Source organism: Dysidea avara, chromosome 8 (assembly GCF_963678975.1).
Source record: "Dysidea avara chromosome 8, odDysAvar1.4, whole genome shotgun sequence".
In the NCBI taxonomy this organism is placed as follows: Eukaryota; Metazoa; Porifera; class Demospongiae; order Dictyoceratida; family Dysideidae; genus Dysidea; species Dysidea avara.
This window is the reverse complement of record NC_089279.1, coordinates 30,459,466-30,485,159: the sequence shown is the minus strand read 5'-3', so window position 1 is coordinate 30,485,159 and position 25,694 is coordinate 30,459,466. Positions and strand designations below refer to the sequence as shown.

The window sequence follows — 25,694 nt, the reverse complement described above, 5'->3', positions numbered from 1 at the left end:
ATTTGGTCAGAATGAATATCCATCATAGCACATTTGTCTATCATACAGTACTACCGTACTGTATAGTAGGGACCACAAAGGTGTAGGCATGGCCCTTGAAAAAACATCACACAAAACCAGCCTCACTTTTCCCTGACGACGATGAAGCAGTATAGGTTAGGTAAAACTAATCCAAACAAACCTTCAGATCGACTCGAAACACTTTCAACAAGTTGCTACGGAATTTAAAAAAAAATTAAACAAAATTTTCTACTGACTAACTGACTGACTGATGCCTTCGGACAAGTGTAACTTGATATCGGCTAAGCTATGGGCTTGATTTTTTCACTGTTTGACGTTGCTTCAACAGCTTTTGGCATACCGCAGTACGTATAATACATTCTTCATGGACTTACCAGTGTCCTCCTTTGTGTCCCATCATCTTTGTTGACAGTGAAAGGTGTCGATTTAGCGGTAGTGCATGATGCATGGCTTCCCTTCGTAATGGAAATCATCAGTATTTTTTGTAGTGGCTACTTTGATTGCAGAGGTGCTGTTCGAACAGTTCTTGATTCATAGTGCTGTGTAAAGGGTTGAACATAGCTGACAACGAAGCATAATGGATTCTTCACTTTTCAGATGATAATTGGCAGCTGTGGTGTGCCGTGCCATTTCTTTTTTTTGATGCGGTATGCATGGGTTCACCAGTCATGATAATTTTATTTTACAAAGAAAGTTAACAAACAAGTACACAAAAAAAAACAACTAGAGTAGGGGTCATAGCACATCGATATAAAGTACTGAAACAAGCTGGAGTAATGCATGATATTAAATCACAGTAAAACAATAAGAAGTGTTATATCCCTACTGTGCATTTTTATTATGGTATCATGAGCACAGTAGGGATATAACACTTCTTATTGTTTTAATATCGTGCACTACTCATTTCAGTAATTTTTATTGATGTGCTATGGTCCCTACTCTAGTTGAAAAATCCAAAAATTTTGTGTACTTGTAAAGTTTCAAGCAGATAATATATCTTCTTGAAGTCACATGATCAGAAAGGCTAATAAGGCAGGATTTTGCAGAACCATGTAGTCACATAATATATGTTTTTAGTAGATGCATACATGGTGGATCTTTGCCTTATACTGAGCAATTTTCTACATAATATATTTACTAATCGTTGTGAAGGTTTTATTTACAGACATTTAGTTTTCTCACAGGTCCACAGTGGGATAGAAATTGTGACTGACATACAATACATATTGTACTGTTGACATGGTGTTGTTACATAGTAGGTATTGTGTACAGTATTTTATGCAAAGGAGTCTAGGTGTGTATTGTAGGCTATTTGACTAATTGTGATCGGATCTGCGAAAACCCGACACAATAGCGCAAGCCTAAATTTCCAGTATAAAGCATATTTGCGTAGTATTGAAAAATTTCATAAAGTTTTTGAACACCTCTTTCTTAGTGAAGGAAGGGACTAAGAATAAAGACCTGGATATCATCTTATTTGCCTACTCAAGAGGAGTTAGAAAATCTTTGTTTTGTTCCAGTAGACCCAAGGATACGCCAGTTATGAGCGTTTGTTTACGTGACGTTGAAGTGATCATATGCAATCGATTTTTCTTCACAAATTTAGCCTTTGTATCCAGTGAAGAAAGGCGATAAAAGGACAAACTTACCCAGTAAATGATTCCCCTATCCATGGCGAACACGATGGTGGAAATTTCAGCCCAGTACGTCCATCCTTTCGTAAGTTACAGCCGTTTTAGTAAGCGCCTGTAATTTATTTTCCCAATACTTGCTGTACAAATCGATTTTTCTGTTGTTGCTACTTTGTAGGGCTGTAACTCCGAAAGTTATTGGCACATGAGGCTGAAACTTTGCTAGCGAATACACTTGGCTAAGTAGATTATAAATATTTAATAAACAGGAATTCGAAAAATGCACTATTGTGTCGGATTTTTGCAGATCTGGTCACAATTTATACAGTGGAACCAGACACTTTGGTACCCAGGTTGCTGCAGTGTAGAAGTTCTCATCTTCAGAGGTAAAACTATATGGTGTTGAGACCAAAATCTTTGTCCATAGAATGGAGGTTTTTCCTATTGTGTCCTTTAAATAACACATTACATACGTAGCTGTGTAAACTTGGGCTAAAATAGCATCAAAATGAGCAGAAGATGTGATGTATGAAAACACTCTGTGAAAAAAGAAAGTAATCTTTCGTAGTTGGCAGGATTTGAACCTGCGCGGGGAGACCCCAATGGATTTCTAGTCCATTGCCTTAACCACTCGGCCACAACTACTAATGTTGCTTACAATCTGTTTGTTTGCATTATGTATGCATGTTACAAACTTCATTATAAATGGACACACACGTACTCCTGTTTTTGATCCTGTTGGACACTGCCCATGTCATGTACACACACACACACACACACACACACACACACACACACACTCGCGCGCGCGCGCCACACGCAGACAGACACACAGAGCTGCATAAACAACCTCAAATACACATTACAGAGATATGGATAGATAAATAGGCACACATGTGTGGCTGCTGTATTTGATCAGTGAATGTTTATGCATGCACTGGGAGTCACTATTTCTTCACTGTTTGATGTTGCTTTGGCCCAAGTCGTGCATTTTTGCCTACCACTGCAGCTACAATACATACATAATGGACTTACAGTACTTCATTGTGTCTAATTTCTTCCTCCACTACTGCGGAGGTATTGATTTATGGGTGACATGGTAAGTCTTCTGTGCTAGCTGTCATGAGGATCATCCATAATTTTCATATTAAGTGGACTGATTGTAGTGATTGGCATTTTTTATGGTAACTAGTCAAATGTAAAACTTTTCCTTGTGCTTGTTTAATATACAACATGGAGTAGTTATGGGATACGTACATTCATTGCAGTTTTGTAAGCTATAAACATTTACCGTGAAGTGAATTAAATGTTGCTACAAGAACGTGTGTACGTACATGCATCCATGTGCTTACTACTACAAACATGCAGTATGTATATTACGTAAGTACGTACATACACTGTACATTCAAATGATCAGTAGTTTCTTTCTCTTGCAACTTAGTAGTTGTGGCTGAGTGGTTAAGGCGATGGACTAGAAATCCATTGGGGTCTCCCCGCGCAGGTTCAAATCCTGCCAACTACGATCTTAATTTTCTTTTTTTGTCAACAGCATTTTCCAACATTTTAAGACCTTGTAATAGTCTGATTGCTTTTTATTACCGATGGAGCACAAAAATTACTATGTTTAGAACATCTCCACTTAATAAAAGATATTATAATTAACATATTTGTTAAGCTGCCTAATATACAACCTAGTCGTGGGTATTCTGAATTCACTCTGTTGGGGTGGAGTGATCTGTAGTCACTATGTATGCCACCAATATTTGGAGTGCAGTTTGTGTGAAGCATACTGCAGAACACCATTAGCTAGTGAAAGACACATTATTTTTGGTCGTGTACCTTCACTATTGACAAACCTCTAGCATTTCTTCTTCTGTATACTTATACCTCGTGTTGGAGCTTCATGTTTGTCTACATGTGCTTATCAACCATGATTACGTAAGTACAAGAAGCAAGTGTGTGCTTAACAAATAATATGCGTTTAATATATATGTGTGCTTAACAGCCAAACTATACATTGTTCCACAACACAAATATTGAAGCATTTAAAAGTACTCTGTTGTCAGATTTCAGGTCAAATATTAGTCTCGTGCAGCCAGACCACTATTTCAGCGCTGGGGCTTATCGATTGGAGATTATAAGTGCCCGTGCTGAAAAGGGTCTGGTACACTTCCAATAGGCCAGTTGTGACAGCATCTCATTTAACACTTCAAGACTGTTGACTGATTCAAAGTCGCCAGTGCTTATAATTAGATACTCGTCGAGCAATTAGCCTATCAACACCTCAAATTCCTACCAGGTGCTGTCACAACTGGCCTATTGGAAGTGTACCAGACCCTTTTCAGCGCGGGTGCTTATAATCTCCAATCAATAAGCCCTAGCGCTGAAATAGTGGTCTGGCTGCATGAGACTAGTCAAATATTTGCACTATATGGTAAGTTCACATTATCTCTCACAATCTTATCCAATTAGTAATATTACCAGTTGTAAAATATGCCCAACACTATATTTCAGTATACTATCTGAAAGTACATACAGGCTGGCACCCAACATTATGTATTTGTGAGCTTTTGAGTGTCTGGAACTGTCAACAGTTAAGCTGTAACAGTTAAGCTGTACTTACTGTATATGTACAGCAGAGTTGAATCTGGATCACTACTGTTGTTAGAAGCAATCTGAGGGAGTCTACAGCTGGGGGAGCATGCCCCCATATCCCTTGAGATGCTGTGTACACACACAGACCTTTACACCGTCGCCATCCCTCCCCCATTACCTTGAGTTATTTCCTAGATGATGGGGTCAGACCTGGATCTAATTAAAACCAAGGTATATGCCAAAAGCTACAGTTTTGGTGCTCCACTACCGTATTAAGCGTAAACAGGTAGCTAAACAGGTAGATTATATAATTAACAATCAGTTGATGGACGTGGTCCCACATACGTAAGTTTACAGACAGCAAAAACATGTTTACTATAAGTGGGTGCGACTTGCAAACTTCAACAAACCTTATTAATAAATTAGCCTTGCCTACAGACAGTATCACACATTCCCAATAAGTGGGTGTGGCTCACAAAAGAAGCTGGGCTGCAGCAGAACTAAACTATGGCTAGTATACTTCCACACTAATTAATTCATTTCACACATAATCCAATCCAGGATGTTCTATGTACCAGGACAAAATGTGACCTGATTGACCCGAATGACCCAGGTAACCAACCTAGTTTTGACCCTGATGTACAGTGCTATAATGATTATATTGTGTGCATGCAGTCTATTGGCAGATACAGTACTTAACAGTAGAGGTGTACCGATATGGTTTTTTGGCATGTACTGATATCCGATATTGATGCTACCAAAAGAAGCCAATATCTGATAGTTGATCCGATATTTGCATTCCAATTTTAAGCAAACTAAAGTGTACAACATGTGCATGTTCATTGCTATACTATGTCTGTGGTGGTAGGCACCCACAAACATTTTAATGTATATTCCCATGAAGCCTTAAACAGATATTTCTGCGTTACTCCGCATTTAATGGCTTGTGAGAAAGCTGGTACAGCAAATATCCTTGGTTATCTGTGACTCTTCTTTATTACAAAGGCACTGTATAACTGCTGATAAGCTTTCCAGCAACAAACACTAGAAAAATGTGGCTTTGCATAGTGTAGCGCTTGTTGTAGAGTGAACAATACGTCACTGGCACTAAACAGCCACATGGATAACATAGAAAACTAATATATAATCCGTTTATGTACAAATATTGCAACTGTATATCGGTAGCGATATCAGTCCCAATCCAACTGTTCTGTACCGATACCGATATTGTAAAAATTACCATATTGGTGGCCAATATTGTAGCCGATCCAATTATTGGTATACCTCTACTTAACACAAATATGTTGTGTTTTTCTGTGTCAGTAGTTGTGGCCGAGTGGTTAAGGCGATGGACTAGAAATCCATTGGGGTCTCCCTGCGTAGGTTCAAATCCTGCCAACTACGATTGGTTTCTTTTTTTTTTTTGTTAACAGTATTCGAGAGCAGTTAAACTGTGTGTACGTAATACTTCATCCATACAAAAAGATGTTTCACTAGTTAAAATTTCTTGCATCATATGTGACCGAATTTTGGAAAACCGTCGATCTACGCACAATAGTACGTACTTTTGCAATAGAACGCATTTAAAAACTATAAATAAAAATGCAAGCTCCAGAAAAAAAATTACGCAAGTTTTTATCGCCTAACTGGTGAGCAAATTAAACCTCCAATGGATAAATCCTCGGCATCATCGTGTTTGCCTGTTCATAGGGAGTACAAAAATCTTTGTTTCATCTCCATACACGAAAGGATTTCAAAAATACAGACGTTTGTTTACGTTGCGCTGACGAAAGAATTTACCGACGATCGTTTTTCAGTGAATTTGTCTTCCTTCTCAAACACTGAAGCATGCCTGGGGCAAAAACTATACCTTGGTGGATGCACAAATTCATAGAGAACACAATGAGCCAAGATTCAATTCCCTACGCTGTTGTATCAGTAAGTTATGATGGTTTATATAAGTGCCTGTAGTTACTTTTCTCAATAGCTTCTGTACATACACTGTATCAATTTATTTGCTCGTCTGGCTGTCTAGTGCTGTATTTCCAATGCTGCTTAACTTATGAAGCTGAAACTTAGCTAGTCCATTCCTCTGTCCCTGTAGAAAAAAATAACAAATAAAATGAATTTTGAAAATTGTGCGGATATCAACGGTTTTCTAAAATTAGGTCGCATATAGGTGTGAATGCACATTCACTGCAGGTATACATAACACAGAAACTGTTCAGTTATTACGTAACAGTAGTTGTGGCCGAGTGGTTAAGGTGATGGACTAGAAATCCATTGGGGTCTTCCCGCGCAGGTTCAAATCCTGACAACTATGTACTACCTTTTTTTGTTTGTTTAATTTCCAAAGTTTGATGGAGATTTTTTTCATTTAGAGTTTTGTCTGCATACTTCTAGCTGTGATCAGATAACGAACTTACAATATTTGTATGTACACATTTACTGTGTGCATGCATGTGTACATATACTGTATGATTACCTGCTGTGAACATTTTACATCCATAGATTGCAGGCAATGAAGAGAGAGATGCGTGTTAAGGAACTCAAAATGCTAGATGGAGCAAGACAACGTTTTATGCAGCATCACCAACAGGTGAAAGAAGCAGAATTGAAAAGGCTTGATGATGAAATTAAGCGTAAGGTGAGTGAGGTGTTTAGGTACATACATAGATGTAGTAATCACTTAACATAGCTAATGGTTCAAGACTTCACTTAAATTCACCAGCAGAATGACAATGTATGCATAACTGACACCTGTGTATCATGCTATTGTCCACTTGTGTCAAGAACACCTCAGCTCTACAGTTACTGTTACTGGTTTTCACAATATATAAGTGCATACAACGTACAGTTTTGTAGCTCACTGATTGTTCCTTCCCTCAACAGATTTTACTTCGAGAAGAGGAGACAAAGATAGCATTGGATGATGCTGACATCAAGGCTGTGGAACTTGATGCCCAAAAAGCTCTGCTAGAACAAGTAAGCACTCACAAACTGAGGCTGTATAAGCACATCATTGTGTGTCAGTGTATGTGCATACGTACAGTATGCATGTAGAATTTATTTATAGTACTGCATAAGGTGTCTGCTATTATAAATTTCTTTCTGGTGTGGCTTTTGTTTGTCTTATCAATTTTTTGATGGACAGCATTAATTGAAGAAAAGTACAACCCTAAATAATGCACAGTCACACTTACAATCAAACATATACACCACTTGCACGCAGTAACTTTTAGAATATAAACAAAGCAAGAACAAAAGCAACAATCAATGTGTGGTTTTTAAAGTTGTTCCCTTCCTTGACATGCTATGTGCGACATACACAACACACAATGCATCTTTTCTGCATATATTCACACTGTAGGAGCTACTCCGTAAACATGAAGAAGCCATACAGCTCATGCGTGCTAATACTGTAGCACATGGTCAACAGGAGGAGCTGGAGAGAGAGCTGCTGGAGAGAGCCTTGGAGGAGGGTGGGGCTGGAGACAAGGCAGGGCTACTGGGTGCGCAGTCACAACTTGGCAAGGCTCAATTAAGACAGGCCAACCTTCAGATGCAGCATGAAATGGAAGCACTGCAGCAGTTGAATGACCTCCAAAGAGAAATGAACAATGACAATGTAAGTTTAGTAGTAACAACTGTTTATACATATGTAGAAACTTTAACTATTGCTTAAACTTATTGTCGAGTTAATAACATTCTCTGGCATAGTGTACTGTATTATTAGATGAGTTAAGTTTCTAGGTTGATGGCATATCTAATTAACATACAATAGCTGGTTGGCAAGCCAAGCTGGGACTTGTATACCAGCAGGTTTCTTTATTTCTGTTTATACTGATGAGACTAGAATAAGGAAATAAGGAACAAAATCATGAGACAAATCAAACTTTTAGTACTCGATAACTTGCCAACCAAGCACCTAGACCCAACATTGCACTAAGCACTGTACTTAAAGGGACTATGCACTCTAGCTCTGTGAAGCCATGTAATATTTTGTATAACATGAAAACGTTTTATGCATACATGGAGGTGTTCTTTCCATTGAAAGTAGTGGTTAGATGGAGTGTTTGTGAAACTTTATTACTATTATAACCATACGATACACTAACTTATAAAAGTTGTTATAGAACACTTTATCTATACTAGTGCATGTACATATGGTCATTAACAGTCAATTATCTTAATTTACAGTTGCTACAGAAATCACAAGCAATTTCAGTTAAGCAGAAACAGATACACAGTTTAGCAGAAGGCCTGAAGGATGAAGAGGTAAGTGTAACTATAAACAGTGACCCAATAGTTTTTATCATGTGTACACACAGCACACAGTTCTAAAGGAACGTGGTAAACAGCTACTGTCTACCAGGATGGACCAAGTGGCTGATGACAACAGAAGAATGGGAAAAATATCTCAACTAGGACAAGAACATCTCACCATTGACACAACTACTAGCACAGGTAAGCTGATACTTTCTCTCTTTGCTCCTATGCCACTACTGTTCTTCGTAGACACTACTAAATCAAATGCTGTCACAGAGGCGTCTGCTGAAGAACCAGCTTCAACTGATTTGTCAGGTAGCTAATCATTATTTATACAATCTATAAAGAAGGCCTAGCAGGTTGTTAAGAAGTAGTAACACATACTGCCTTAATTTTTGTTACTGGCTTACATCGTATCAGACCTTTTATCCTCCATAGTTTTGTGAGTGATTCAGAAATTCTGATATCTACATATGTAAATTTAGAAGGCCTTTAGCACATGGTAGCACACTTCATATACTTATGTACAATGTATGTCTCAAGGCTGTAATCAAATACATACGTACACTAGTATGTTATCTTTTTGGGTAATTCAGAAAGAATCTTAATGTCTATGTAGATACAATGGCTTGGAACCTCAATTATCTGAATACCTTTGTCTCAATCTAATCACAAAAGTGTTCAGTTAATTGGAATAAATGATGCCCACTCATTTATTAAAGGATTTGGTTGAACTACTCTAATAGAACACACAAAATACTCTAAATGTTACTTCTAGTTTTGGGGCAATCAATGTCCCACTGTATTTAGTATTGTATTTTTATATGGTGTGTAGTGTCTAGTTGGGTGAGGAGAAGAGAGACTCTGGACAGACAAGAAGCAGAGTTACTGTCTCGTGTAAGAAACCTACGACACAGAGTATTACAACAGTCACTACAGCAGTCAAGAGACAGTAGTGCTAACCACAGCACCTCACTCAGTACTGAACCATTTAACAGTGTAGTAACACCCACCACAGATCATAATACATGATTATACAATTACAGTAAAATGTGTATGTGTAATACCAAGAGTTAATAATAGTGGGGAGGTAATACCTTAACAACTACAAAGTTAAAGCCTACGTAAGAAACAGTGCTGCAATACATGGAAATAGACTGTCTCAAAACTAATATGTGTACTGTGTGACTCAAAGCCACTCATCCAAATGTGTGCCTACCAACCAAATGATTACACCCTGGAATATTAATAAAAATCTTGTCACTGGCAGTACACCATTTATTTTTACGCTATTCTATTCATTGGACTAGCCTGGAATCTAGCACTAGCATGGTGAATATAACCAACATTGTAAAACTAAAAGTTGAATGGCTTCACAGTTGTGTTTATCACTCAATACCTTCATAATCACAGCTCAATACAGAAGTTATTCGGATCACTGAAAGTAGGACACTTCAAAGACACTGTGGGATGGTCACAAAGTTTAGAGTATCTAGAGTAGCAGGAATTCTACTATAAAACAGGGAACAGCCTGCATATGTGGTACAGCACCTATGCTCTAAACAGTGCTCATGTTAGTATTCTACACCTGTTATGGTGTGTATTTATATTGTGATACCTACATGTCTAGGTCTAGGATGCAAACATCAAATGAACTAATTATGCTACAAAGTAGCTTGTTATTGAATTTCCTTATCAAATTTAAACTTGCTTAGATGCTATTACACTCCAAAGCCACACTTTGTAAACTGATGCATTTGGTTACAATAAACATTATAAACCATATGCATGTAACAGCTAAATAACAACAGCTGTTTTAAAAGAATTTAGATGTATGAGACAGATATTTATATAGGTTGCATGCTTTAATGTTGGTCAGTAAAAAATAGAACCACAATCAGCCATTTGTCTCAAGCTGATACTGTTCACTTGTCAACTGCTGTCCAATGATGATGGTTATTTTAGTAGGTGTGCGTTCTCCAATACTGTTATATATGCAATAGGACCAGCGATATGATCAGCCACAAATTGTAGCTCCTGAGGCTTATATAGCTGGGGGTAACAGTTCCCGAATTTGAAGCCACAGGGATTTCTAAAGCAATTCTAATCATAGTAATCCTAATGAAACTGTGCACTATCAGTGGCAGCTACAGGGGGTTGTAATGGTTTCAACTGAAACCCCCTCTGAAAATAAGGTGAGCACCCGAAATCAGTTTACGTTACAGGCGCAGTAGACCGTGGCCAGCAGCCAAGTGAGCAATTCATGTTCACTGCAGTAATAGCCAACGACCTAGTTAATCATTTGATGCCATCCTAGCATTACCCCTATTAGGGGTCAGAATGCAGGCTCTTCATATGCAACAAGTGCCTCTAAAAGTACTATTATTTTAAGGCTGATTACTGCTAATTCTAAAGGCTTCACTTGCATTTTCTAAAGGCTTTAATATAGGGATTTCTTAGGCCATAGAAAAGCTACTGCCTTTTTGCACATATATACTTAGGAACCCCATACTGTACTGACCAATAACCAGAACACTGATCCATGCATTGATAACAAAACAAGAGATTGTGTATTATTCTATTCATAGGACTATAATTATAGCCTACATAAAAGGAATCTAGGTTAGTATAACAGTGGAAATAACCATTGTAAAACTAAAAGTTGAATGGCTTCATGGTTGTATTTATCACTTCATGATCCCTTCAATATATATATATTTATTCAGATCACTTAGTACACTTCAATGAGCCTGTGGAATGGTCACCAAGTTAAAGGTGTCTAGAATAGCAAGAGTTTACCATAAACAGGGAAGATGTCAACAACCCTGTGGTACAGCACCTATACTGTGCCCACTGTACAGCACTCATGTTAGTATTCTACACCAGTATAAAAGTTTATGGTGCGTATTGATACCTACATGTCTAGGTCAAGGGTGCAAACATCAAATGGACTAATTATGCTACATAGCTTTTTCCTTATCAAATTTAAACTTGCTTAGATGCTATTACACTCCAAAGCCACGTGTTTGTAAATTGATACATCATAAAACAATAAACACTGAAAGCCATAATGTATGTAACAGCTGTTGAAATAACAACAGCTGTTAATAGATATATGAGACAGGTATCTCAAGCTGATGTTGTTCACTTGCAGTACAGTTCACTTGTCAACTGCCGTCAAATGACGGTGGTTATTTTGGTAAGTGATGATCTATTTTGACTATGCAATAGGACCAGTGATGTGATCAACACAAATTGTGGCTCCTGATTGCATGAGGCTTGGAGATGAAATACCTGGCCATGGGGATTCCTGAATTTGAATAATAACCACAGGGCCATCCTAACAATCTTAATGAAACCCTGCGCTGACACCGCAAGCCATAGTCTTGGGATTGGAGAGCTACTATATATTGGAATAGGGAAACTGCACTCGAGTATCTACTACAATAGACTCCCTTCAGTATCAGCATTTCCTCCCAATAGAATAATCCCATGCCATAGTTTTAATACAATTTTTTTCTCTTCGTTCATTATCAATATATGTAATTGGTTTGTATGTACTCGTTTTCAATGTACTGTAGTCTCCTAGTCCAGTACTAGCTAGGGTTGGGCTTTGGAAGGGTACTTTTATTCCACCAGCCACAATGTCGATACAACCCATTCACACACTATTTTCCTGTGCATGCTTTCATAATGTTAATACCTACTATTCTAAACTACCTATAGTGCTGCGATGCGGAAATAATATGTGCATGATTGTGTATCGCAGCTAGCAAATGGGAGAGAATATTTAAAGGCTATAGTATGTACCATGTGTGCAGAACATCTGCCTCTATTAATAATACAAGTTAAATTCCGGCTATGTTTGCTGGTAAATAATAAACCACAATCAGCCATTTTCTTCAAGCTGATATTGTTCATTTGTCAACCACCATACAGTAATGGCATTTATTTTGGTAGGAGTACAGGGTTCCATGGTTACCAATATGATTGTACAATAGGACCGGTTATATGATCAGCCACATGTTGTGGCTCCCATTGCCTCCCAATTGCATGATGAGGCTTGGGGCAAAATACCTGGTGGTTCCTGAATTTGAAGCCACAGAGAATTCTTAGGCCATAGAAAGATTGGACATATTCTATTCGGAAGACTTTATAATGTGCCGAGGCATGAACTTGCTTGCCCACGCACTTTTTTGTAAATGAAGCTAGATATGTTCTGCAAGTGTTTTAATACTTTTTGCTTACATAATTATACCACTTGATATTGTTTCTCCCTGTCTGTATTGCTGCAGCATACATGATAAATTTCCTTTCCGAAGCCATTAAATTGACTTTGCACAATCATAAAGCAAAAACTAAATCAAGAAACTGCTCAATACAAGTTTTAGTGTAGTCAGCCTTCTTCAAGAAAACAATGAGTAGCTACACATCAAAATTCTTGAACCTGTGAATAAGTTACATTTTTCCAAAAACCTGTAAAAATAGGATAAACAGATATCACCTCTCTTTAAAAGCGCCTATTCAATAGGCTCCATAAGAGTTTCCAGCAACTAAAATTGTACGAAATATAGAGGACTAGTTTTAAAAAAAAAACTAAAAATATAATTAATATTAAATTGCTACATATTAATTTTGTGGTTGTTACCATGATAACAGGTATACAAATAAGTAGAAATATTTGAACGTAATTAACATGATCTGAAATCAAAATTGTGAAATTTTAATTTTTGGAATTACATGCCTTGGTGCACTATACCATAATTTTTCATTGTAAAATAATTTTCATATGGAAAATTTGTATGAAAATTTCTTACATGAAAAATTTTACATAAGATCGAACTACTCTGCATAAAAGGAATCTAGTATAACAGTGAAAATAGCAACCATTGTGAAACTAAGTTGAATGGCTTCATGATTGTGTTTATCACTCAAAATACACAGCATGGTCTCTTCAATATAGTTATTCGGATCACTGAAATTAGGACACTGTGGGATGGTCACAAAGGTTTTGGTTCCACTTGGGGTACTTTGAGATAATACTCACTCTCTAGGGTTCCTATGGATACAGATACATGAATTGACAAGAAGAAACCATCCTGACCACCTGGCAGACTCCTGTAAGCGTTTGAGCGTTAATCAGATGGCCGCAGGTTCGAGGCCACCCAGGTCCAGTCATCTCCTCTCTCCACCTTTTCAAAACATGCTTTATCCCTGATGTAACAACTTTAAACAGGCTGTGGGACCAGGTGTCCTACAGACCTTCAGCACTTGTGCTGTAAAGCCTAGCCTTAAAGAAAGGATGTCAGCCTGTGGTACAGTACCTATGCTCTGCCTGCTGTACAGTGGTCTTGTTAATATTCTACACCTGTTATAAAAGTTTATGGTGTGTATTGATACCTACATGTATATAGGTCTAGGGTGCAAACATCAAATGGACTAACTATGCTACAAAGTAGCTTGTTATTGAATTTCCTTGTCAAATTTAAACTTCTGTTGCACTCCAAAGCCACAGGTTTGTACACTGATATATCATAAAACATAATTACAATAAACATTGAAAGCCATAATAGCCATAATGCATGTATGTAATATGTACAGCTGTTAAAAACTACAAAAGAATTGATATATGAGACAGATACTGTGCGATTTGATTTTGGAAAATCAGTCTTAATGCCATACGTGACATAATTAGAAATAATTCATAATTCACTGTGTTACCATTAAGACAGTTTGGCACCTATTAGATTATTTCTCAAAATCAGCATTTCAAAACAATAATAACCGCTTGGAATATATGATAATATTTGAGTTGTCAAATGTGACATTAAAATTGATTTTCCAAAATCAGGTCACATATATAGGTTGCATGCTTAAATCATTCATAACCACTAACTAATATTATGCTAAGGACCTGTTAGAAAGCTATGGCATATGTGTGTGCTAATTAGCAAACGATAACAGTTAGATTATATCGCATGCAGATAATTTTAAAAACATGGTAATGAACCTAGGTTTCCTGAATTGCACCCAGACGTTTGGGCTAACAGCATAATCGTAGCTATCTATAACCACATCCTCTAGAATGCTTCATCTAACATTGAAACCTAGCTAACTTCCACTATACTGCGATTTGGTATTGATGGTCACCAAGTCAGAAGTACACCCAGTGAGGGAAATTTCTGGGAACTCGTTTGAACTATGCACCACTGAATGATCAGTATAGATACATCATATATTAGTGTTATTCTGAACCATAAGTTCAGCTCAAATAATTGAGATACAGTACTCAGTCAGGTAATATTGACTACTCTTGGTAGAAGAGTCACTCATCTATAGTAATAAATTCAAAATTCATGTGATTCTAACCTTGGTTAGATTGGGATTGATTGGTTTATTGAAATGGAGTACCAATACTAGACTTACCAGTATGGTTTGAAATACAATGGACATAATATTGTGTTGGCCTGGTCTATAAAATTAAGGCTTCTATTTTAGTGTATGCAGTATCACCACAATCGTCACTTCATATTATCAAAGATATTGCATTTATTGTCATTTGCAGCCTTTATATCCATATATGGTCATAGTACATTCGGATGTATGCATGCTAAAATACCATTGTGTGCATGTGCATGCAGCATAATTATGTGTGTGCATGCAGCTAGTCAGCTACTGCTGCAAATATAAGTCAAATACACACTGGCAAGTTCAGTTATATTGAGTGCTCAAGAACTGCATTGTAAGTATGTAGGTAGTGCGTGTGTGTAAAGATGTGACAGATCTAGAGTAAATAGTGGAGAAGAGCGCTAGCTAGTTATGTATAGTCAAACTTGTTTGTATAAAGTTTAGTGAATTAGAACCAGCGAAACTTCTTTCTCAGTTGGAACAAAGCAAGACAAGTAGTAGGTGAAAATTAATGATTATTTGACAAAATGCGTGTTTTATTAGTAGTGCTGCCTAGTAATTATTTCTAATAGCTGTCACTGGATGCTACTTTTTCTGCCTAAAACATTATAGGTCCTCACATAATCCCTATAGGCATTTTAGAACTTCATCCTTAGCTAGCTTCTCATTCTTGATGCTAGGAATGTTGTAGTCATTGACATTTTTGTTATAATTTACCCAGATGCAGAACATAAACTTATTTTGTTAATGTTGTATTGTAGTGTGATTGGGTTAGTGGCAGAGGAGACAGAAAATGAATTTTCAATGTATTCTTGAGGTGAGATCATCTAATAGTTAAATATCTTGTTAGAATTTTCTTCATTCAGACTGCCATTGTATACATCACAGCTTTTACCCTTTGTGGTGAGTATAGATATAATACAGTTAGCTGCATGACTGTCTTGCTAACTTGTACTGTAGAATGAGTTTTGTAAAATAGAATGCAAAGTATACAGCATTAATAGAAATTATTGCCCAATTAGATGCTGTCAGTTATGGTGATCTACGACTTGTTGGTGGGAGCAATTATAAAGAAGGAAGGGTCGAGATATACACTTCCAGTTGGGGCACAATCTGTGATGACCATTGGGATTACTTAGATGCAAGAGTGGTGTGCAGACAACTAGGATTTGGTACCTATGGTACTGCCCTAACTGGTAGTAGCGTGACTGATGGCTCTGGCAGCATATGGTTAGATGACGTAGAATGCACAGGAACTGAATCTACTCTCTTGAGTTGTTCAAGAAGCTCTGTTGGTAGTCACAACTGTGGTCATCATGAAGATGCTGGTGTACGGTGCTATGGGACTCCTCCAAGTTAGTTACGTATATATACAATACTACTGAACATTTTCAGTACAAAAGTATGATCACAATTTGTATTAAAGTATGCATGTGTAGTTTTCATGTTTGTTATATAGTGTAGCTATGCAGTGGTAAGCATCCAAATGGTAGTTACATTATAACCTCAAAAGATCGTAGAAGCAGCAGTAATGTTATTTGCTGAACACAACCCTTGTATATAAAAATTAATTGTGAAATAAGTTATACAGGCACTGCACCCTATAGTACATGATCCTTATGTATCTATAGCTACCCTGTCCCCTACCAAACTAGATTACATATGCTACTGGTAAGAAACATGGATGCATCTGTTGTGTTTTTGTAATTTAGTTCTCCTACGTACTGTATCAGTACTACTGAGTTATCACTAGACCCAGATTACATTCCAATTTTTGTTGCAAGAGAAACTGCCTACAACATAGCCCATGAAAGTATATGAAACAGTTTAGTTTTCTTTGCAACTACTGTAGTTGATCTGACGATCTACATAAGTTGCCACACCGTTTCAAATTCTTGAAATACTGTAAAGTACACTGTAAATATTTGACTGTCACACCTCTTGTAGAGACTGAGCTGATGTCCTCAAGTCAAGTGACTCATTAAATTTTCATTACATAATAGTGTAATCGCGTAAATAATATGATCCACGAGGTTTGCTTTTATATAGGTAGCTAGCATTATCAAGAGTTCATAATAAGAGTTCGGGTAATCATTATTAAATTCCTTGTTTCCCATCACCACCTGCATCTCGAGTCAATTTTTAGGGGGTTTACTCTTTTTACCACTTTTCATGGCCCTTACGTAATATTAAGCTCAGAAGCATCCAGACTTCCTACTGTAGTTGTTGCTCTCTTTGACTTTAGGGCATCCATCTAGTAGTTGCCGCAAGTATAGTCGACTTTAGGGGACATGACAAGTAGTATTAGCGTTAGGGTTAATTGGTTTCTTCTTCACCTTTAGGGTTAGGTTCTTCTTACCATATACAGCTTACTTCTTGAGTCATAGAAAAGAAGGAGTGTAAGGGAGCTAACAGCAGTAGCACATCCAATAGCACACTGAGCTATCACACTGATGGTCCCAAGTTTGAAGCCGGATCATGCAGGGTTGCACTTTTTTTTCGTTTTGGTTACCTTTTTTGTCTAAGTTTTATAGGGACATAAAATAGGGTGAAAAGAGAGATACCCAATTTTTAGGTAGCTAGCCATGCCAAATTTTAGTCATTTGATTATAGATCATGTGAATGCAATATTTCATGATAGAAGGAGGCACAGAGTGACCAAGCTTTAAGGTAAATGTATCACTATTAGCTGTGCATATAAACATAGCAGAAGGGTGGAAGACCCTCCACTCTTGTTCAGCTAGGTGCATGGGTGTACAGTCCTGGCTAGTCTCGCATCGCCAGACCCGCAGGCACTTATAATTTCCAATCGATAAGCGCCGTGTGGAGAAATAGGGTCTGGCAACACGAGACTAAGCCCTGGCAGCCTTCAAGATCGAGATACTCTAATAGAGCAGTCAGAGACTGAAATAACAATAGTCAATTGTATAATAATAATAATCAATAATCACCTTCCACCAGCATCAGTTTTTGTTCCATTGGGTGATGGGAAACAACTCAAACTAGCAATATAATAATGATGGTCTCATAATATTTGTATAGGGGTTGATTAATAATGATCGAGTGCTGGGGCCATACCTCTTAGTAATCTATTTACTTGATCATGATGACCACACCCCCATATTATTGGTCTAGCTGTATTCATAACAAGTACACAGAAAAATTTGGAATTTTCAGCTAGAGTAGGGACCATAGCACATCGATAAAAAGTACTGAAACAAGTTGGAGTATAGTGCATGATATTAAATCACAGTAAAACAATAAGAAGTGTTATCCTTACTGTGCTCAAGATACCATAATGGAAATGCACAATTAAGGATATAACACTTCTTATTGTATTACTGTGATTTAATATCGTGCACTATACTCCAACTTGTTTCAGTACTTTTTATCAATGTGCTATGGCCTCTACTCTAGTTAATTTTTCTGTGTACTTGTTTATAAACTTTTTTTGTAAATAATTATTATGACTGGTGAACCCACGCATACTGCATCTGAATGGCGCCATGCACCCCAGCTGTGTTAATTATCGTCTGAAAAGTGTCATTACGCTTCGTTGTCTGCTATGTTACACAGCAGTACGAATCAAGAACTGTTCAAAAAGCTCCTCTGAAATCAAAATAGCCACTATGAAAAATACAGATGATTTCTGTGACAAAGGGAAGCCATCACATGCTACCACCAAATTGACACTTTTCACTGTCAGCAAGATGAATGGGACACAAAGGAGGACACTGGTAAGTCCATGAAGAATGCATTGTACGTACTGCGGTATGCCAAAAGGCACTAGTCGGGCCGAAGCGATGTGAAAAAATCAAGCCCGTAGCCTTAGCCATTATCAAAATACGCTTGTTTGAAGGCATCAGACAGTCATTCAGTAGAAAATTCCATTAAATAAATAATTATTAAAATTCTGTAGCAGCTTGTTGAAAGTATTCTGGGTCGATCTGAAAGCTTTTTTTTGGTACCTAACTGATACTGCCTCATCGTCGTCAGGGCCGGGGAAAATTGAGGCTGTTTTTGGGTGATATTCCGTGGGCCATGCCTACTCCTTTGTGGCCCCTACTATACAGTTACTATCATACTGTATGATGCTAGTACACTGAAAATATGAAAAAGTGGCGTGCCCCCTGGTATAGGTGAAAGCTAACTTGAGTTACTCTAATACAGCAGTCACCCTAATAGAACAGTCACACTTGCATACAGTAGCTGTATATGTTATAACAAAAACAATCCAGTAAATTAATTTGAAAATGAAAGTAGGGATAAAGGGATAAACAAGAGATGATCGATGGCATTACAGCATAGGAGGAAATCCCTACTTTGGCATTGAACTCACTGAGCTATGATACCATCATTCATCTCTTGTTTCACTACTTTTTATCCCTTGGATCCATACTTCATTTTTAAATTAATAATTTAAAAATATTATACTGGTAGGGTAGGTATTCAGTACTATGATGTACATAGTAAATAGGATTACATACAGTGCATTATTTCAGGGTATGCAGTTAGATTAGCTGGTGGAAATGGACATGATGAAGGACGTGTAGAAGTTTTCCATAACCATGTTTGGAAAACTGTGTGTGATGATCGCTTTAACTGGGAAGAGGCAGATGTTATTTGCAAGTCCTTGGGATTTCGATATGGTGCTCGAAGTTACCATGGATCTGCCCACTATGGACGGGGATCTGGATTAATCCTGCTCGATGAGATGCATTGTTCAGGAAGAGAATGGAGTTTATTTGATTGTCCACACAGTGGGTTTCACAGACATGATTGTAGCCATAGTGAAGATGCTGGAGTGGCATGTGCAGGTAACATACTAAAGCTTGAAGTTTTAAATGGGTGAAATGGCCAGCATGTGATGTGGCCAAACAAAAGTTGCAATGATGTAAATGCATTGTATGCATACAGTAGGGACACTCCTTTTTAATTTAAGGCAATTAGTCTCAGAGTCTGGTGTACCCCTATGCCAAACTATGAAGGGATCAGACTGTTTCTGGTAGCCTAAGGCCTTCAAAATTTAATATTCGGTCATTAGTTTAGGTGTTTATTCATTTATTGAAAATGTTCTTCACACTCTTAGAAATTCATTATGCTGTTACTTATGTTTCAAACCAGCCAGTCTCTTGGCCAGACTGCTTTTCTCAGTAATTACTGATTAGAGATTATTCCAAGCACTTACATGTATAACCTATAAGTAATGAGTGCTGTGGCAGAGAAAATGGGGTCTGGCCACATTAGACTAGCAAAACAAAACTTAAGAGTTGTGAAAGTGTAAAACGGACTTTACTGTTTATCACTAACCTCCATCACTGGCTGTCTTAAGCAATTTCGCTCACATGGATACAGAAAGACAAACATGGAAAGTATACATGCACTCACAAGGGAAACAATTTCAGGAAACTAGGTATGTGCCTGTAGGTACATGTTTAGTTTTTTTAACATTGCAATAATATGGCATTGAAACATATTAAGTATCTTGCAAACATATTGCATATGTAATACCCTCTATAATTTTGTGGATTTATAAAGATTATCATAGTGAAACACTATTTCAACAACTCTCCCTCTGTACAAAGTCTCCATTCTATGTAAGTACGTTCATTGGTTGTAGCTTACAAGGTCTGATATATTGTTACTTTATCATTTTGCTGAATGTTCTGTACATGAACCTTTAGAACGTATGTGTTTACACACAAAGTGTAAGGGAAATCTTAGGAATTTTACAAGCAAGTAGGGAGCATCAAAAGTACAGTAGTACTGTGTAGTATAGATCTGCTCCTTCCTACCAAAATATATCATTTGTAAACTATCCTCACCTTTCCTTTATGATGACTTGGCAATATAAGGCCAGCATTTATTCATTCCTGTAGCAATTAACTAGTGAGTGCGGGTGATTATCAAAACTATTATCAACCAGTATACTGTACTGCTTTACTGTTTAAGTAAGGATCCCTCCCAAAAATGATGATGCATGCCGCCTAAAACACCATGTTCAAAAATCATCTTAGAGACATCATACCCCACGAAAATCACCTTTACAGAGTAACATTAGTCCATCTAACATGAAATACAGTATTAAAAACAAGAAAAGACTTAACGGTGACTGGATATAGAATTTTTTAAAATAGCCAAATCTTGAAATTTGGTCTGCCTCACTGACTCACTGACTCACTCGCTGACCACAGTCGCAAGCCTAGAGGCCAAATGAAGCAGTGCACAGCCACCATTTTATGCCACAATAATAAACTCACCAGTGGGATGTGCTGAGATGTGCCTTTTGGGGTTCCGACAAGTGTAGGCCCTCTGCGCCTTGTCATTTCTTTTTTCTTCAATCAGGCTGCTTGTCTTCTCTTCTTCATCCAACAAAACCATATCGGGGCATTAATTTTCCGTATCAATGCTTTCTTTTAGCAGCATATATAGACCCAACAGAATTATTTCAGAGCTAGATTTCAGAAGCGCTTCAGTCCTGGCGCTACCATAAGAGGCATACTAGTTAGACACTCTGCAAATTTGCAATTGGTATCATAGATTCACAACCACGCCCATCAAAGAAAGATCTAGGTGGCGATAGAGTGCAGAGTCCACACCTCTTAACAATCTAGCTATTTACGTAACTGTAATCAACGGATGACCTTACCCCTTATTGGTCAAACTAGTATTTGTTGACTCGAGATACTCTAATAGAACAGTCACTCTAATACAACAGTTATGTATGACATTCTAATAGAACAGTCACAAGTTACACTGTAACTAGCTGTGCTACAACAAAAAACTAGTATTTTAAAAAAAAGTGAAACAAGAGATGAATGATGGTATCACAGCATAGCTCGGTGGGAAAGTCCCTACTTTGACACATTAGCTATAATTTTGTTCAATGCCAAAGTAGGGACTTTCCCACTGAGCTATGTGTAATACCATCATTTATCTCTTGTTTCACTATACTTTTTATTGCATAGATCCCTACTTCATTTTTAAATCAACATTTTTTTAATATACTACTATAATTAAGTCTCCAAAATGACACTGTATTGTCAACTTTCAAGTATAAGTACAATGGATGGTATGAAAAATTGTTAGTTTACCATAAATGTATCACAGATGATGGCAAAGCACTTTCCAAGAAACAAAAGTCGCAAAACAACACATTAATTTTAAAAATGTTTCCAAATTAACAAAATAGTACTGTAGTGTTGATTGCTAGATTAGAATAATTGCATGTTATATTAGAGTGACTGACTGCATCTTGATCTTCAACACAGAGAAATGTTTCATATTTGCAGATAAGTATAAATCATAATTACAATAACAGTAATCAATTTATTAGGGAAAAGTAGGTGGGCAGGTGACAGGAAGTAAGGAATTGATAAATCACTGTAATATCAAGCCCATAAATACTTTCATAGTAATCAAAATGCTTCTGACAATAACATTTTTAAATAGAATTTTCTACTGAACAACTGACTAACTGCCCAGCACATGTTTCAAAGGAAAGATGAGTCACAGTGTATATAGTACTGCTTCTTAGGAATGCACTAAAAGAAATGGAGGTAGTATATCAAAATGTAACCTTCCTAGGAGATTTTACAATTCTCATTACAAACATAAATGATTTTATCTGACTGCTTTATTAGAGTAGCATAATTGCATAGCTGTAATATTAGAATTTCTCACTGCTGTATTACTATATCTTGGTCTTTTTAAAAAAATAATATAGTTGTGATTTTTTCACTGTTACAGCTTTATAATTGTTTCAAAATGCCAAGACTCAGTTGATTGTCCAACAGCCCACGCACGTAATTCTCAATTGCATCACAAAAGGTCCTCAAAATTGGTATGTTAGTTAACATCATCTTAACAAGTACCAATTTCACTATTTAAATACCGCAAGTATCCAAGTATGTACTTGCAGTGTTTGTTTCAGTCCTGTTTAATTAAACCGTAAGGTCATCTAAATTTTGTAACATGAATATTATTAGTACTGAATAATATCTGGCAGAAAAATACAAACTTTCATTCATGTATTATTATTTAGTACCACCATGATACTAAATGATATAATGCAAATGTAGACATGTATACATTTGTAAATGTATCACTAATTCAATTTGTGTTGTATACTTGCAGCATCACAATATATCATGAACCTAACAGTGATCCTTGGACCCAACACCCCTCCACCTTATCAATACACAAAGATTAATACTGATCTAAACTGGGGAGCTGGTGGAGAATACATTTATTTATGCTACAGGAAAGGAGTTAGGGGATCACCAATTACTGGTATAGATGTTATTGCAGCTGCAGGGAGTAGTTTTCCTAGCCAGTATAGTTACGATAAAATTTATGTAGACCTTAACAAGGGATCAGGAGGTGATTACATTTATGTGTTTTACACCAGAACCACAGGCCGTGCACCAATTAGCAGTGTTGATGTGGTAGTTGGTGAATTTTCATATCCTTCATCCAGTTGGGTACGTATTGAGACTAATTGCAATAAAAAGGTGGGAGGAAAATACATCTACATTTGCTATCACCAGTCTCGAAAATAGTTAAAGCTTTAAGAACACATGATTGAAACATAATAGCTTCAATCTTTACTGACTATATATAGCTGTTTATGTAAACATTGTTTTTTTCTGCATTACTGTATGTAGTTTGCATACCTGTTTTCATCTGAATGTATATAACTGCGTGTGATACCATGTAAGAGCATATTTATACAACATATTTTAGTCATTGCTGCGTACATGCATGTCTATCAACTTATTATAGTACTACTGTGTACATTAATAGTGCATTAATTGTCCATGGCCAGCAACTTCCTACCCACCTTTAATATAATTCTTAAATGGTAATTAACAGTTTACTACAAACTGAGTTTGGCTTGCACATTCCACACTGTATACATGGTTATAGCTATCTTGATTAATATTTTAACGAGACTATAAAATTATATGCTTAGCTTTGTTTATTGAATTGGAAGCATAATATACACATATATGTGCCTGTAATTAAGTACTAGGTACCTGTTCTCCTGTCAGTATGATCATCAGTACGGTATAGTTACATACAGTACAGTATTAGGGATCATAAAGGTATACACTTTTCACAAAAAAAACTTGGAACAGACACCGACCTCATAATACCTTCATGGCACCTTGGTTAGGTAGAATCAAGCCCAAAAGTGTCTTCAGAGTGGTCTGATAAGTTGCTATATATGAACTTTTAAAAACTATAGTGAAATTTCTACTGCCTGCAGCTGCCTACCTGATGCTTTCAGACAAGCATAACTCAATAGTGGCTAAGACTAGCCATTAGGGACAGGATGGTAGATTAAGGTTTACATTGTTTTGTATAATACACTTATTAAAGTCAGCATGTTATGATTAACTTGAGATTTGACAGTGATCTTTGCAGCAGACTTGAAGGCTTTTGAATTAGATTTTTTTCAAATCCTTAAGTGTGTGTCATATTTGTTGATGGCAGTCACCACATACGGTGAACAGGGAATTCAGTTGTCTGGAGGCATTACTAGATCAATTGCTGAGGATGGTACCAAGTTTTTGGGAAAGTTTCTTGAGGAGTCTTTAAGGGTCACTAATAGGGATGAGTCTATTTTGCTTTTTTTCTATCTATTTTTCTTTCCAGCAATTCTTTTATTTTTTGCCTATTATGCTCCATGTTTTGCTCAAGAATTATATATTCGCTCAGCATTAATCTTTGTTAATCAACCATTTCCAAGTGCAATTCACAATTTCACCTTAAAGTGACTGTTCTATTAGAGTATCTCAATCTGCACTTGCTCTTACAATGTATGGGAACATCCAATTCGTACTATCTGGTTGATATTTGGGTTGTCAACACCAAGTTCATAAGCTTTTGTAGCAACTATCACTGATATACTACCCTGACACAATTTGCAGTCTACGTTTCTTTTGTCTTTCATTTTGCCAATATATTACCAACCTTAAAGCCATCATTTTGTAGAATATCTACAACCTCATCTAATCCTTCACAAAATCTAGATAATGCATGGTAGAATGAGCTTTCAACAACTTTTCAACCTTTCCAACAGCTACATCCCACATGGATGTTGATAAACCACTTGTGCTTGGCATAACATTTTCATCTGCTTCATCATTGTCATCATCATCGACATCATCCTTCTCTGCATATACATATCTTTTACAACACTTGTATTGCTGTATGTGTAGTTTAACATTTTATCTATTTTCCTAATTTTCTAAAAAAATACATCTTTAATTTCACTGCATAGAAAATTGCTCTGCAACTTTTTACATCACCATTACATAGTGTAGCAAAAATTGCAACTATTAGACATTGCAGTTTTTTCAGCTGGTTCATGGAATTAAATACTAGACAAAAGGATGATGGGCAATCAAAAATTTTGTGGGCTTCATCAATAGCAACCATGTTTAATCTATCCTTGCTTGCCAGTACTGTGCTGAATAGGCCAGTAGGCAGTAGTTCCACTGTAGCTGCCAGATGATTCTGTGCCAAACAAATACTGTTTGTATTCTGGTATGCAAAAGGCTATGGCTGGTATATCTTGCTGTTAATAAACATCCTGCACAAAATTGCAGGATTCCTAGTACTGCCAGAAGTATTCTGCATCTATTCCTCTTTTTGCATTGAATATACTTGATTTGTAATCACTGCAACTGCAGGTTCTACAACTAAAGCTACCTTTCCTGGAAACATCAAGCCTGGTACTACAAAATACAGTGACTTACCAGA

At 36.9% G+C, this 25,694-nt stretch overlaps 3 protein-coding genes and 4 non-coding genes across 9 annotated transcripts in view; 5 read left to right on the top strand and 2 right to left on the bottom strand.

Annotated features, from left to right (window-relative positions):
- LOC136263685 (TBC1 domain family member 31-like) overlaps positions 1 to 9,601 on the top strand; it is an 11,513-nt gene extending 1,912 nt beyond the window's left edge. The window contains exons 3-9 of the mRNA XM_066058319.1: positions 6,759 to 6,894; positions 7,140 to 7,232; positions 7,618 to 7,875; positions 8,448 to 8,525; positions 8,579 to 8,714; positions 8,766 to 8,831; positions 9,352 to 9,601. Of these exons, the coding sequence (XP_065914391.1) occupies positions 6,759 to 6,894; positions 7,140 to 7,232; positions 7,618 to 7,875; positions 8,448 to 8,525; positions 8,579 to 8,714; positions 8,766 to 8,831; positions 9,352 to 9,548 (964 nt within the window). The 3' untranslated portion in view covers positions 9,549 to 9,601. The remainder of the gene's footprint in view (positions 1 to 6,758; positions 6,895 to 7,139; positions 7,233 to 7,617; positions 7,876 to 8,447; positions 8,526 to 8,578; positions 8,715 to 8,765; positions 8,832 to 9,351) is intronic.
- LOC136263694 (uncharacterized) overlaps positions 1 to 25,694 on the bottom strand; it is a 191,001-nt gene that overhangs the window by 66,152 nt on the left and 99,155 nt on the right. The gene's annotated exons all lie outside the window — the stretch shown is intronic.
- Trnas-aga (transfer RNA serine (anticodon AGA)) lies at positions 2,216 to 2,297 on the bottom strand. Its single transcript has one exon. It is a non-coding gene; the product is annotated as a tRNA-Ser (tRNA).
- Positions 3,093 to 3,174, top strand: Trnas-aga (transfer RNA serine (anticodon AGA)). The gene has a single exon. It is a non-coding gene; the product is annotated as a tRNA-Ser (tRNA).
- On the top strand, positions 5,570 to 5,651 carry Trnas-aga (transfer RNA serine (anticodon AGA)). Its single transcript has one exon. It is a non-coding gene; the product is annotated as a tRNA-Ser (tRNA).
- Trnas-aga (transfer RNA serine (anticodon AGA)) lies at positions 6,489 to 6,570 on the top strand. The gene has a single exon. It is a non-coding gene; the product is annotated as a tRNA-Ser (tRNA).
- On the top strand, positions 15,226 to 23,633 carry LOC136263686 (deleted in malignant brain tumors 1 protein-like). Of its 3 annotated transcripts, none has more exons than XM_066058320.1 (6): positions 15,226 to 15,258; positions 15,686 to 15,741; positions 15,791 to 15,827; positions 15,947 to 16,279; positions 19,427 to 19,741; positions 23,061 to 23,633. In XM_066058320.1, exons 2-6 carry the CDS (start codon positions 15,718 to 15,720, stop codon positions 23,483 to 23,485), a joined length of 1,134 nt encoding a protein of 377 aa, XP_065914392.1. In that variant the 5' UTR covers positions 15,226 to 15,258; positions 15,686 to 15,717; the 3' UTR covers positions 23,486 to 23,633. The 3 variants fall into 3 exon arrangements, with proteins under 3 accessions (XP_065914392.1, XP_065914393.1, XP_065914394.1); XM_066058321.1 differs by lacking the exon at positions 15,226 to 15,258 and adding an exon at positions 15,269 to 15,425; XM_066058322.1 differs by lacking the exon at positions 15,226 to 15,258 and adding an exon at positions 15,271 to 15,421.